A 15,130-nucleotide genomic window follows, 5' to 3' on the forward strand; every position below is an offset into this window, starting at 1 on the left:
CCTCTCCGCCCCCGCTCCGACAAAGCAATAAGCACTAGGGTATCCACCCACCCGCCAGTTCGAATAGCCGGTTTCCTCCCCTTCCGCTCAAGCTAAAGGTTCTGGGCTACGGCTTCCGGTTCCGTATTCCGATTCATCTTCGGATAGCATTAGAAAATCCCTTTCATGCCTTGCCAATACAACTATTATTTTTCTTAGCCGAGGAGCCTTTGGAAGTACCGTTGTTGGATTGGATTGAGCCATTACAGGATCGGATAAAGATTCACTCTTTGCCAATGCCTGCTTCCTTGGTTTCCTACTTTCTACATAGAAAGTGACTTTTTGCTCAGTATCGAGAACCACTTCTTCTCCTTTTCGAGGCGTAGATCGCCCGTCATCTGATTTGCTTCGTCAAAGCGGATAGCATTATGGAATTGATTATATTCATAGAAAAAGAACCCCTATTTAATAAGTCCTCGGAAATGATCTCATCCAGTACTTCTCTCAGCCTATTTGCCAAGACTTTGGAGCATAGCTTGTAAATGACATTGCACAAAGATATCGGCCTGTACTGTGAGATTTCTTGGGGGTTCTACTGTCAGCAAGTGCACTATTATTTACTTCACCGCGTACTTAAAGAATTGTTGGTAGCAAAGAACAACACCTGATAGAAAGGATGCTAACCAAGCCTCTTCTGTTTAAGCAAGGCTAAGCCAGAATAAGGGGTACAGTAGGCTGGTGACCCTGACGATAGCACTAAGACTGCCTCGGGAATCTCCTCAATCGTTGAAGAGTGCCTCAGGAATTGAATAAAAGCACTGATATCCATATAATCCTACAATTATGCTATATTCTCTTGAAGAGAAGACACTTGAACTTCGTCATGTGCTATTGATCCTTTTGAACCTAAATTCACATTGGCTCTTTTTGGCATACAACTTTTGTTTTTCTGTGAAAGTCCTCCTTCCTCTGGACAAAGATTACATTAGAGGTGCCTCGACCCGAAAGAGCATGATACAATCAATTAGGACGTAGCTCTGCTACAAGAAAGGATAGGACTTTTGCCAAGTCTAGAGTTCGACTTCTAAAAAGAGAAAGCCACTAACAAAAAGAAAGAAAAGAGGAGGAAGCTGGACTTACCTCTGTTCGAGATACAATGAATCGAATAAATAAGTCTTATGGATGAATGTTGAAGATGGACGATACAACCCTACTAAAAGTCACAAAGCTCACTTCGCTATCAGGCCTAGCAGCTGCTTCATAATATAGGTGAGATAGATTAATTGATTGTTTCTTTTTTTTGTTATAGAATTCTAAATCGAGAATTAGTTTGAACGACATAGAAAACTCTTTTCCAACTAAGCACTCTTGAGCATCAAGCAATTATATGGCTTGGATTCGGTCTGTTCCATCTTTTACCTTTGGAAAAATAAAGGGATTGGAGCCGAAAATCCTTGTTGAAGAGGATATCGAGCACAAGAGTGAAGAGTGAAGAATAGAGGGCGCATTGGATGTGCGCTCCCTATGAACGATGTCCCACTAGAAATGGATCTTCGGAAAGAAGAGTGTTTCTCTTGATATTTCTATTCTATTCTATTTCTATAAGTGAATTATTGATCAATATCAAATGGAGAAAATGTAGATGTGAAACTATGTTCTTTGAACACCTTCTTCCATGATATTGAAGCTGGCAAACAGGGGAGTGAGTGAAGAGAGAAGCCATGCCTCTTTCGATGTGAGGCAAGCGATGAACGAGTAGATGCTGCCCTTAGACCAATTTTCTCTTTCGGTAGCTGACACTGAGATGGGCTAGGCTAGGAAACCTTATTCGAGACGATAGGGATGGTAAACAAAGCGATGGGGTATACGTACGAATTGGAATACAAATGAAATCTTTGCCTATAAAGATGAACCCGTTAGCGTATAGGAACAACAGCATATGAAAGTTGGGTGGATACTCCTATTTAATTGGTTTAACCAAAAACAGAGGATAGGATTCGAAAAGTCAACCGGAAACCGAGCCCTAACCTTTAATTGATGAGAATTTACATACCCCTACTACTCGTATGTATTGGCGTGGGTTCGTATGTAAACATTCGTATTGGCTTAGCAGAGCACTTCGTATCCCGCCACAACCGATCCTTTGCTTCCTTCTCACTCAGCTTTTTGACTCAACAGTCATTCCCCCTGTTACACAAAGCTACGTATATAGGGGTAGTTGTTCATCCCTTTTGCTCGTGACATATCCCCTCGCTCCGTCTTCTATTCCTTCTGTGCGTTATGTTACTAAGGCTATCGGTCTTATGGAAAGAGAAGGCATATAATCGATTCTTTGACCGGCTTTGCTTCTTTCGTGATTCACGTAGATTGGAATTCACTTTCTTTAGGGCATGGCTAGTTTCGGGTTTTCTAAAACCATCGCCCAACTCTTTCTTATTCAGACACACCAACTGATATGTTGGATTAACAAGCTAGGGAATAATTGGGGCTTATATGGACCCCTTCCCTTTAATTTAAGAAAGAGGTCTTCCTAGCTGACTTAAAACTAGATCTTCTTTCGAGTTTCGTTCTCTATGGCTTGTGAATTGCTTTACTGCCTGTTTCACTCTCTTCTAAGGGATCTCCTCCTATGGAGGTATGTAAAGTGGGTTCTATCGCATTTTCCATCTTAGGGCGAGCAATATAAGCAATTCTGGTATCAACAGATACATTGTTTGGGAAAGAAAGTGAAAAGAATAGATCCAATTCTGGGTTTTGGGGATGGATTTCTCACAACCCTGAGGTGCTTGCTAATCTCTCGGACGAGTCGATGTCAATAGTAATTCTGATGAAACATCTTAAACATCTTTAGTGCCTTTTGCCTTTGAGCTCAATCGATCAGAAGAAAGGGAATATAACCTGCCCCTCATTGTCCTTCAATCATGGTGCAATGAATATCGTAGATAGAGTGATTTCGATCTCATATAGCTAGCTTTCCTTTCAAAGTGAAACGATTTTCCTTTTGCGTTGAGATATTTGAATTGGATTTTCTTTCACCACTACAATCGTAACGCACAGAAAACACTAACATTTCCGCTTGCTTTCAACCACTACCACTTTACCTGAGCACTGTGACGCAGTCGGTCAAGTATTGAGTTTCTGCTAGTATATCAAGGACTTATGAGAACTAAAAAGAAAAAAACGAAAAAAGGAATTCTCATAGTTCATTGAATTAAGGGAGGGCCATTCGTGGGGGGTTCGTGGAAGAGTTGGGTTCGATTCCCTTTATACGCGATGTGGCGAAAAAGACTGATTCAATGAAATATGCCATGCCAGCAATAAGATTTAAAACGTGTCGTCTACTTCCAGGAAATGTTCGGAACAGAGAACTTTCTCTAATCCAACGCCGTATTCTCCGAAGATTGAGGAACAAGAGGAGATCCATTAAAAGAAATCTTTCTCGGAGAGAAAATCGAAACAGTAACATCAAATCACAAACTACACGAAAGTTGTCTCTTTATTATGGGGATTTACCCATAAGGGAGATGCACAGAGGAAGAGAGCGAACTTCATATATCCCTTTTTTACTCAATCAAGAAACAAGATCGGATGTGATTCCGGTTCGTCTCCATTTTAGTGACACTCTTCCTCAAGCAAGGCAGCCGATAAGTCATCTAAGGGTTTGTTTGAATAATGGACTGGTAACCATTACTCATTTGAAAGTTTCCCACGGTGATCTAATATCTTTTAAAGAAAATGACGCGAGAACCCGCGGTTTTGAAATAATGAGATCTTTCTATATCGACATATCAGTTGGAAAAATCATAGGCAAATTCCTATCGGCCATATCAGTTGGAAAAAGAAGAGGCAAATTCCTACCAGCCAGAATCTGGAGAAGAACAAAAAAAGAATGGTTCCGCTTACTCACAACTCAGAGGGGATGCCGCTTACTACTCAAATCCAAGGAATTGCAAAAGTTGCGTTCTTATATTCAAGAAGAAGACTTTGAAAGAACAAAGAAGTTTGGATCCGCAAAAGTATGCTTAGGCAGTTCCTTCGCTGAGCACAACAGAATGAAGAGGAATTTGTTTCATTTCAAATACTTCTTCTTATTGAAAAGAGGGAAGGAGAAAAACCGAAATCTTCCTACTCGAACAATAAGTTCTTTTGTAGAAAAGTCTTCTTTATATAGTAATTCGACCTATTGCTCCGGATCCCCGTTTACTAGGAAGATAAGAATCAAAAGGATCGAACTACCTACTCATTATTCGGAGGTGAATCATAGAACACTAAAAGCTGTGGTATCTTATGGACCTAACATAGGTCACATCCCTCATGACATAAGATTGAAAGATCCAAACCTTCCTCTTCGGAGCAGAAACGGACGTGGCCAAAACATATAAAAAAAGATCGGCCTAGTCGCTCATAGGGACATATCTATCCGGATAGAGGATAGTCTAGATCAATTTTGAGAAAAATCTCTCTCTATATAGATAGGTATCTCTATGGATAGAGATAAAGATAGGGATCCCTATAAATCTAAATATATGGAAAAAGTGCACTTTTTGACTACTACTACTATTTCTTAGACTTTTTCAAGGAAACATCGTTTTTTCGATTTGGACTGAATTGGTCGGAGCGTAGACGAGCAAGCAGAGCCCAGGAAAGAGGTCAGATCGTCATAGAGCAGTCGACTATAAGTATAAGACTGCTGGCCTGAGAGAAGGCAATCTCTCTCGGGAAACATGGCCAAATTTCTCTTCTTTCTTTTCACACGGGCAACAATTGGGAATAAAACAGACCATGAACATGAGTTTAAAATGTATAAAGGGAAGAGTGCATTCTCCACTTTCTTATCTCGAAAATGCGTAATATAGTGATGTCATGTGTCTGTTTCTCTGAAAAGGTGGGTCGGCCCTTAGGGCAAACAGTAGTGCCAGGTTCCATTGTGGAACGGTCGTTTGCCGGTGACCTTTGTCCTCTATAGTACGAGTGACTGGCGCATCGCATCCAATCTCTCATGTCAATGAGTCAGTTAGAAAACAGCTCCAAATGAATCAGTGATTTCCCCTTTATTTCCCTCAGAGCGCAAGGGGAAACAAGATTGAGAATGAATTAAAACACACCAAATGTTTCATTTTGCCTATTATCAGTGGTCAGCTCTAATACAAACCAGGGGAAAAAGAACCTGAAACGCCTTCTTTAAGGCGCTACTATTTCTAGCGGCATAGGTGCTTTATCACAATACGAAAGATGTACATACGAGGACTACGATTCCTATTTAGAGATATTCCTACGAGCGATAGACGTAGTAAGGAAATTACGTACGCCAATAACAAATACGAATACGAATTACGCCTACGAGCCTACGCAATGGCATGTTTCGGCGTATAAAGCTAAGAACGAGAATAGCCTACTGCCTCCACTTGGAAAAGGCAAAGGTATCCAGTATAGGATATCGATGAACGGAGGACAAGGAAAGCAGGCAAGGTGATCCTCCTTTGCCAAAGCCCTTTTGAAATACCTTCTTTTTGAACCTTCAGAAAATACCTGCTAGCTATCCCTAGTTTTGTTTAACCAGCTTTCCCCCAAAAAGGGGAGATCTGCTGCTTACTGCTCACGGAAACATCCGACCTTATGGTCAAGTCGTCCGCCTATCTTTCTGATCTCATTCGTTTTCCGATCGCATAAAAAGTCATGAGATCAAAAAAGAAATGTGAGAATGTAGTTACAGAAGTAAAAAAAGTAAATATCTCGTTCTCTTGGTCCATAGATGGGGCGTCCTATCCGATGGATGAATGAGGAGCCTCTGTCGAGTAGTGAAATGATAGGATTCTGCTTTTCGGTTAAACCGAAACACAAGTCGGCGATTCAAGCCAAGAGTGCGGGCACCTTAAGAGCGGTCAAAGCTAGAAGCTATATCATGACTGCTGGAATGAAAGACTCGATGAGTATTTTCGTACCACCTTCCAATCTTCTGAGTAAATTGTGTACTTTTCCACTAGGCGGGACATAAGTTATCGGAATCCGGAGCCTGTTTTTCCCTATTTCCCAAGGGGAATGTCAAATTGTGTGGTTTCACAGTCTTATGAGACAGAAAGTTTTGGAAAATGGAGCTGCCGTTTTCACTACTTTGGTCCCTAGCGATATTGTTCTTAAACTAACATGGAAAGTGGGTTCAATCACTTTAAAGTGCCCTCTCAAGTGTCATCTCATAATGGTAATCTCCTTATGGTATAGTAATTTGGCTTAGAATAAGAAACCTATCTCTTCCCCCTAATGGCTTTTCACTACCCCTTGCGGGAATGCGTATCGTTGCTGCATCGCCACCGTATCCCTGACTTGCTTTTCCGAACTGCTTGTTTTCTCGGGGCTGCAGTCCAGTTGCTTAGTGGTTTGCTTCTCGGTCTACCCAATCAAGGTTAGACCTTGCTCTATCAACCATTGCTTTAAATAGTATCATGTTATTTCATCTTTCATTGATACCATCATTACAATCGAGGGCCTACAATCCATGGAAATCCCTATTCCGATCACTGGGAAAGAAGAGCAAGTAAGTAATGAATGAATGAATGAATTTAGATGGTATATAAACATCTCCCCATGAAGGGAAGGTGCTATAGTATCTAACTAGGAAAAAAAGTAGGTTGTGAAATGATAGGAAATATGCCATGCAGAAAATCAAGGAAATATTTCCTTGATTTTCGGATGAACCGGCTTATCTTTGCAGTTATCCTTATTTAGCAGAATCTAGTGAGTGTTCCATTAAAAGGAAAGAGAGCTATTCGTTGTAGGATTGATCCATACAACCCAACCTAAGTCACCTATTGCGCCTAACCTAAGTATAGTGCCAGTGGTCGGCGAGGAGAAGTTCATTCCTGTAGAGAAGAGAGGGGATCCTATTTCCTTTCCCCCTTTCCCAGTATGGCAACCTTATCTTCCAGCATGAAAGTTGGTATCAGAATGAAACAATCCAATCCAATCCATACTTGTGGAGTGCTCAGTTCAGTTCCTGATTTCTCTCAAGCCTAAACCGGAAAAGGAAACCTATTACCCGGGGTCCCCCCTTTCGGCTATCTCATCTGCTGTTCCTCGACTCTCAGGAAGGTAAGATCATCAATCAATAGTAGGCTGCTGCTCTGTGCAGTTAAAGATGGGATCCAACCTGTTCTGTTTGCTTGTTTCCTATAATCTGTGCTCGATTCCATATTTCTGTATCCTTCGATTCCCGGGACAGATCTGATCTCCTTTATACTGACCTCAAACAACGAGCGAAGTCGAGATGTTGATGAGAAAGGGGCTTTTCTCAAGGCCAAAGAGTGCTCTTTGAAGGCTACTATGCATCCTTGCGAATACAAGAGTGGTTTTTTTTGGGTATAGCAGGACTTGAACCTGCGACCATTAGGTTAAAAGCCCAATGCTCTACCAACTGAGCTATACACCCGATTTTACAAAAAGGCTTGGTGCGGAAAAGAAAAGAGGGCGGCCTGGCCCCTTTTCTTCTTATCATATCACAAGGGTGCGGCTCTGTATGGTATAGTACTATGGAGCAAGTCTAGGAGTCCTTTCCACTCATTGAGGATTCTATCTAAAAAAGAAGGTCAACGGGGGAGACTACAGTAGCTCGAACTCAGACTATCTACGAAAAAGGTAAAGTCGTCTTTCCTAGGGTTCGACCGAAATGAGCTGTGTTCTATGGTTTGACGTTGTGGAGGTCCAGCACTCTTCTAAACGAAGAAAGAGGGGATTCGCGCTACCTCCTACTCCTACAGAAGATCGATTGGCGCGAACTTCCGATCGATTCCTTATTCATTGTTGCCGACCCTTACATCATCATAAAGAGAATCAAGATATCCCAAGAACCCAGCTAGGGATGAATGACTAGCGCTCAAGAACAAGCAAGGGATGAGCGCACGGGAGCGGCGTTGCTTGTTTCTTTATTATCACATTAGAGAAGCGGAACCTCCAAGCTCAGACATCTCGAACTCAAAAACTACCCTTCTATCCCACCCTGCTCCTCCGGCATCGGAAGCAGAACTACCTGACCGAAGGAGATAGACAGGAAGGGAAGACGGTCATACAAAGGCCGAATAAAGCTCTCTTGAAGCTGCATCTGAATAGACCTAGAGTCACTCAGTACATACGAACCCTTGAATAAATAAGAATTGAGAAGTATGAAATGTGGGCATCATAACAAAAAAAGAAAAAGACCGAACCAGTAAGACTAATGTCTACTTATTTATACCTTTAAGAGGTCCACTTAGACTATTATGATTTTCTCTTTAGCTACGTAGGTTATATAAGATTCAATTCAATCTAACAAGTGGACTGGACTACCTTCGGCTACTACAAGATATTTAGAAACCTAAGAAGCTGAGCCTACTTTACGCACTTAAGGCAGCAGCAGATGATGAAGAAATGGGCGGTAGATGATAATGAGAAAGGGCGCCCCTTGGCATTTCCTGTGGGGGAGTCTGATTGATCCAATCACAAGAATGATGTCAACCCTCTCTTTTGCACCTAACTTGACTTTGATTCTCCCACTATGAGAGCTGATCCAGGGGCTAGTTCGGCTACAGAATGGAATTTACGAAAGCCCCCCGTCTTTCCGACTCAATGTATTGCCCTTTGGGACCAGGATCTGACGAGGAAGTGAGAGAGGGGACACCAAACATAGGTGCGTACCATTGCCCCAATCCAATGGACTATGTCATACAGGGAGGAACCCTTGGAGGTTGGGACAGAAAGAAAGCAGGTTTTGCTTCTGCTTCCTTCGAGCAACCAAACTCTTTCGTCAGGTGTGGGTCAAGTTCCCTCATTATTGCTTGATTTCTCCTTCGGGGCACGAAAAGATGGACTAGGACTTAAGTAAGGGAGAGGACAACCCCTGTTTCTGGCTTACCTTCAATGAGTGAGTGCTATTCCATTCCTTACTTTGATCCGACCCTGTTCCCCGACCAGTTTGCTTGCTCACTAGAAGAGTCAAGCGAGAGCAGCTAGTTTAGAAGGAAAAGTACACCTGGGGCTATTCGGCCTCACTTGTCGAAGACTGAACTACCGCTCGCTTACTTGCTGATCAAGGAGGTCATTTCCACTTACTCTAAGCATAGAAGGAAGAAGATTGAAAAACTAACAAACAAATTGTCTTCAGCCCTACTTACTTATAGGCTGACTTGGCCCAGGAAACAAGGTTCTATTAGGCTTGCAGGGCTTAAAAAAGAATGAGCTAGATCGCAGGTATTTGGATACGAGGTAGTAGCGGGGTCTAGTCGAAGGGGTGCGCAAAGTGTACAAAGGCGAGTCTCACGGGCAGCGGCACGTGAGGGGTCTCCCGAACTTCATGGAAGACGCAGTTAGGGAGTTGGAAGATGCACTTTGGACTCCTGCACCAGTAAAAATGGAACTGGAATAAAAAGTCGGGGTAGCTAGTCACTCCGTTACTGAGGAAAGAGAGGATGGCATTTCCATAAGTAGACTCTCCTTCTTACTGAATCCTTATCCTGCCCTCTCTACTCGGGAACAATTCATTCTTAACTCGTACATAAGTTCCGGGCGTCGACAAGAGAGTTAGCGATCTACAGCTGGTTCGGTGGACTGGTGGTGACACGGGCGGGCCCTCTACTTTATTTGCCGAATCCAATCGATCACGGGCGGCCCTCTTCGTTCATAGTCTTTCTTTCCTTTCGAATCCAATTGTTCCAATCTGACCAAATAGCATTTCATTGAAATCATTCGGGTCACCTCTTTTTTAAGCAGTTGACCAAGCCTATTTCTATAGAAAAGGACAGGAATCTATTGACTTTGAGTCTGTCTCCTACTACGAAATTGGAACTGAACACAGGATGGCAATAGTGAGAAAAAAAATTCCCTCGTACTACGTCATTATTTATTCGATTTTCCCTGGTAAGTGCTCCAGATGCAGTTGCTTTAGTTGACGTAGTGAGTGGAACCTAATTATCTGTTTCCTTGAATACCAGAGTTGCCTTTTGTAGATGAGAAAGCCAACAATTTTGCAAGGAGTTGATAATTGCACTTGAAGTAGTAAGTTTAAAGACAGTTGAAACTTAATGGCACCGTTTAACCAAGCACTCTTGTAGCTTCGGAAACTCTGTGTTCAGATCGGTGAGGCAAGAGACGAATTCATTGTCAGTTACCTCCATGATATCCAAAATACCCTCAAGACCATGAAGACAGATAATGAGAGTCAGGTTCAAACAATTCAAGGATTGTAAATACCATAACAGCAAAGTAGAATGCACCAAATTTTTCCTATTACCGACTCCAGGAAGAGCACACCAAATGAAAGAAACTATTACTCAAAAAGCGAATCACATCTCGATCCACAAACTGCCAAAAGCCTTTGTTATTCCATTCCCAGTGGAACGTCAACCTGTTTAACAACAATTTTCTAAGAAACTTGCTGAATTCTAAATGAAACAACCTTATTTTCAAGTGACAGGCAATATCCATTTCAACCAATTATTCAAGATCAAAGGGCTAACTGCACAGCTAATTGAATTCCTTTTCGAGGTTGAGTTCATCTTGAAACCGCATTTGCTTCCTAATTAAACTGAGAAAAAATAAGAATATTAAAAGAAAGACTCCACAGAACATGAATGAATTCAGGTACATCACATCAGGCTGATATGTGCCGGTATCATACCTGTTTCAAGATTCTGGCTAAGCCCTTCTTGTTGCCACATATCCAGTTTCTTCTAAGGTTTCTGGAATTGCTCAAGTTCCTGCTCAATGCTTCTTATCTAGCTCCAGTCTAGCACTTGTACCAGCCGCCTACCAGATCACGGCTTTGCTCCAATTCTACTCTCCAATTATGCAATCCTCTCCAAAATTGGGGCTTTTCTTCGCTTTAGCACTTCCCCTCGTAGTGGATTCCACTAGGTTCTTAACCTCTTCCCAATTCTTAAACTGATACCTGTGATGTCTAATCCAACTCGGCACCTAACCAGCTTGTCAGCATCGTAAGTTTGCCTCAACATTCCCCCTAGAAATACAAAAATAATGTAAATCTACTTTCATTTATTTATTAGGGTAGGGATGAGACTTTCTTTTTCTTTTTCTATTTTCTAGAATAAGTATGCTCTGGAGTAAAAGGATTCGAACCTTTGCATGCCGGTACCAAAAACCGATGCCTTACCACTTGGCTATACTCCAAACGGGGGGAAGGCTCGATGAAAACAAGCTGGGATATAGATTTTTCAGAAGGAAGAGTTAGTTACCCTTGGTCTTCCTTCTTTCCCGGGAATCAAGGAAGTAGTAGCGGGACAGTCCTTTATTTCCCCCTTTAGACCAACTACAACAAGCTCGCTCCTTAGGTTAGCTCTCTGCTCTACCTATTTGTTTGCAATGCCTTGTTTATCAAAATAGGCCTTTCTGTAACCTGACCTTACGCTGAAAAACTTCACTTGTTGGCTCTGCGTCCACTGAAACTTATGAAAAAGAAATGTTATTCTATCGATATCTTCAAGAGTTCCCTAACCCCCTGACTGAGAGTGCTATGATGGGCTATTGAAGTTCGTCCCTGCGGCACGGTGGGGCAGTGCAAATCCTTTCATTAATGAAGTTCCGCCCTGACACTCCCATTATTGGCTTCCTTCCCTGGGGACCGCTCGGGCGAAGGCAGAGCATGGAATGATCGTAGGGGCATCCTTCCTAGGTGGAAAAGACGTGTGTGACTAAAACCAGGAGGAGAAATCCATTTTCAAATGGCGACAGAAAGAAAGGAATCACGAAATAGAAGAAAAAGTGCACTGTGCTGGCAAATGTGGAGAATAGCCATCCATATTTCATCAATGAAATTGTTCCGTATGGGTTGCAAATACACATATCAGAAGAGCCAACCCGAAAGCACTTGCTTCAAAGAAGCAGCAGTTACCAAGAAATTCCTGTTTCAAGTCAGTATATCTCGATAGAACCAATTCCAATCCAGGTAGTGTGAACAGAGGATGTGGAAGTTCTGTTTCCTTGCCTTGTCAAGCATTTCATCTGACACTCTATCTATACTATAGCTAGATCAACTCCTATTCTTTCTTCCAGGCGACTTTACTCCAAAGAATTTTGCCTTCTTATCTTGACTCGATCTCACGAAATTGGATTGATTGGCACACCGCGCATCTGGCATTCGCTTCTCCTATCTATCTCTTCCAACTAAGCTGATCACTGGAAAATATGAAATCCTGCAAGCAATCATTCCAGAGCCAACTACAAAGATACCTGGTCTTCCACTCTATTCACTGGAGGAAAGACAAGAAAGTAAACAATTCTTCAAAGGAATTGGCTCTACCGGAACAGAGGAGTTGGCTCGCTCCTTCGCTCGCTGGGTAAGCATAGAATGCACACCAGTCTGGTATCAAAGCGTATCTACTTGAAAAGGAGACTACTTGAACAGATGAAATGGAAGGAAGAAATGAAAGTTCGATCTACCAACGTAGAGTCCGCCCCTCCCTGGAAGAAGAAATTTGCTACTTTGGCTCATCAGTTGGTAAGTCTGTCTATGAAGTTCAGTGCCCAGAAAAGAGAAAAAAAGACCAAAACAAGCTTTTTCAAGCTCTACAAGTCCTATATATATAGTGTTCCACTAGATAGCCATGTTAAACTAGTCCAGTCTTGCCGAGAGGCCTTATCTTCTGGTTACCTGGTCCGGTACTTCTACTTCGAGAGTGAGTTAGTAAACAGGATCAACTTTATGATCCATTTTGAGAAATTGCAATCACAGAATCAGAACGAGTGGGTCTAGAGTCCATCCTCACATAGTTGAAATGCTGCTTCTCCCTTCTCCTTTCCAAAAGAAAGTGGATCTCATAGCCTCTGACAATTCGAAAAGTAGGTGTCAGTCTCATTTTCAGATGCCATTTTCCACCAGAAAGAGAATCCCATATTCTTTAAGCCAAGCCGCCAATCCTAGGGTCAATGCGGAACAGGAAACCATTGCTATTTGAGCAGTTAGAGAATCGAAATTCCACTCATTTAGAAATCGATCGGCGAATGCCAGAGGAAGGATAAGGGGAGCCTACACCAACTTAGTCTTAGCCCTAGAACACATGGAGCTTGGAGCACTGATAATAAGTCTGTCTGATTTTCAAGGAGTTTATGAACAATCACCACATCCATATTGAGGAGAAAGCTCACTCAGGCTACTGAACTTGTAAATACAGTTGCGCTCATGATAGGGATTCCGTTTATGGCGTGAGGTGAGGTTAGAATCATACCTGGATATATACTCATAGTGGCTTCCATACCTATCTCCGGTAGAACTAACAAAATAGAAACCTATGACTAGTAGACTCGTACGAAAACTTGAAAGATCTATTTCATTAGAAGAGAAAGTTCACTAATCTATGGCCTAGAAAGCCAAAAGAAATGATCAGTCCAATGACAGAAGGACAGAAGCGCGTTCCCTTCGTCCTCAATGTGCGTCCACAGCTTACTCGAGTGCTTGAGATATTCATTTGGTTTAAGGCACCTTCATCGTAGGAAGGAAAAAACCCGGATCCCCAGGCGGATCATTCCCTCTAACAAGCTAAACAAGAGTCCAGGAGCGAGAGAGGAAAATCCAAAGTGCAAATAACATAATATGAAAAAAGAAAAAAGTTCTATTGAGTTGTTGAAAAAAGGCACTTTAGAAGCGAAAGTAGGCTATTCTCGTAAAGGAATATCGTAACGGGCGACTAGGTAATATAGAAGGCCGACCCACCCGAATCTCTTGGTGGCCTTTCCCTCGGCTTCCATCACAGAAGATGTCAGCAATAGCAATCCTTCAGTCAATAGAATCAGTAACTGTATTACTTAAATAGTGAAATACCAACCAACACATAAAGCAATAACCAGATAGATAGAATGATAACAGGTAATACGAAGATATCAACACAGCCGGAGTCACGAGGCTCGATAATGACCAATGGGTTAGGATCTGAGGAAGCTTAGTTTGGATGATGGAATATTCACTGTTCTGATTGTTGAGATACTGCAAATCCACTTATCCAACAATTTCAGTCCATTTTCCTACTTTTTCCGCAGCATTGCTTCTATGATCTTAGGAGCACTGGCCGTCATGGCCCAAACGAAAGTCAAAAGACCTCTAGCTCATAGTTCGATTGGACATGTATGTTATATTTGTACTGGTTTCTCATGTGGAACCATAGAAGGAATTCAATCACTACTAATTGGTATATTTATTTATGCATCAATGACGATAGATGCATTTGCCATAGTTCCAGCATTACGGCAAACCCGTGTCAAATATATAGCGGATTTGGGCGCTCTAGCCAAAATGAATCCTATTTCGGCTATTGCCTTCTCCATTACAATGTTCTCATACGCAGGAATACCCCCATTAGCTGGCTTTTGTAGCAAATTCTATTTGTTCTTCGCCGATTTGGGTTGTGGGGCTTACTTCCTAGCCCCAGTGGGAGTAGTGACTAGCGTTATAGGTCGTTGGGCGGCCGGAAGGTTGCCATGAGTAAGGTTGGGAGACCGAAGGCAGTTTTCCGTGCACCGGACACGTAGCTTACCGAATCTGTTGCAACACAGATGGGAATGCATGCTACGAAAGACAGGGTCGAGTCTGATACATCAACCGTTGACTCCATATCCTTGTACGAGTCCACAATCACTACATGAGATGAACCTGGGTTTGGTGAATGGAAGTTGGCCTTAGGTGTAATAGGACTCCCAGTTACTGCGCGCGATCGTATACTGAGGTGCTCCCCGTCGGTTGTTGGAACGACGCGAGCCGGGCCGGGCCTCGATTCCTTTCAAAAAGATGAAGGGACAGAGGTGACTAATTCCCCATCTCATTTGGGGCGGAAAACAAATCGACATCTCAATGTGATACAACCCTTTCCATTTTTGTTGGGAAAGAACGGCGAAGTCCATCCGAACCCTCCAATGAAGAAATAAGAGGAGAGCAAAGCGCCAATGGCGCGCGAAGCGCATGCGGAAGGGGCACGGAGAAATAAAGAAGTGTGGGGGAGAAGCAGCCGAGCTCATTCCCTTCGCTTCCTGGGCCCAAAGCAGTGCTTTGTTTCCTGGCCAAATCAAGGATTTGGGGCTGATTGCAAAAGATATCTGAATAGAAAGATAGATCCATCCATCTATCCAGATATCTAAAAAAGAATCGATTTTGATTTCATGAAACCTTTGATTCAAAGAACTG

General features: G+C 42.5%; 1 protein-coding gene and 1 non-coding gene across 2 annotated transcripts; one reads left to right on the top strand and one right to left on the bottom strand.

Moving 5' to 3' along the window:
* The first annotated feature begins 3,268 nt into the window (after positions 1-3,268).
* LOC123045138 (ribosomal protein S4, mitochondrial-like) lies at positions 3,269-4,376 on the top strand. Its single transcript, XM_044468078.1, has one exon. The coding sequence runs from the start codon at positions 3,276-3,278 to the stop codon at positions 4,359-4,361; it is 1,086 nt and encodes a 361-aa protein (XP_044324013.1). The 5' UTR covers positions 3,269-3,275; the 3' UTR covers positions 4,362-4,376.
* A 2,953-nt stretch (positions 4,377-7,329) lies between these two features.
* Positions 7,330-7,402, bottom strand: TRNAK-UUU (transfer RNA lysine (anticodon UUU)). Its single transcript has one exon. It is a non-coding gene; the product is annotated as a tRNA-Lys (tRNA).
* Positions 7,403-15,130: the final 7,728 nt, after the last annotated feature.

This window comes from Triticum aestivum, chromosome 2B (assembly GCF_018294505.1).
Source record: "Triticum aestivum cultivar Chinese Spring chromosome 2B, IWGSC CS RefSeq v2.1, whole genome shotgun sequence".
Classification (NCBI taxonomy): Eukaryota; Viridiplantae; Streptophyta; class Magnoliopsida; order Poales; family Poaceae; genus Triticum; species Triticum aestivum.

Coding starts and splice junctions, on each gene's coding strand:
- LOC123045138 (XM_044468078.1), top strand. CDS start 3,276: ATGAAATATGCCATGCCAGCAATAAGATTTAAAACGTGTCGTCTACTT.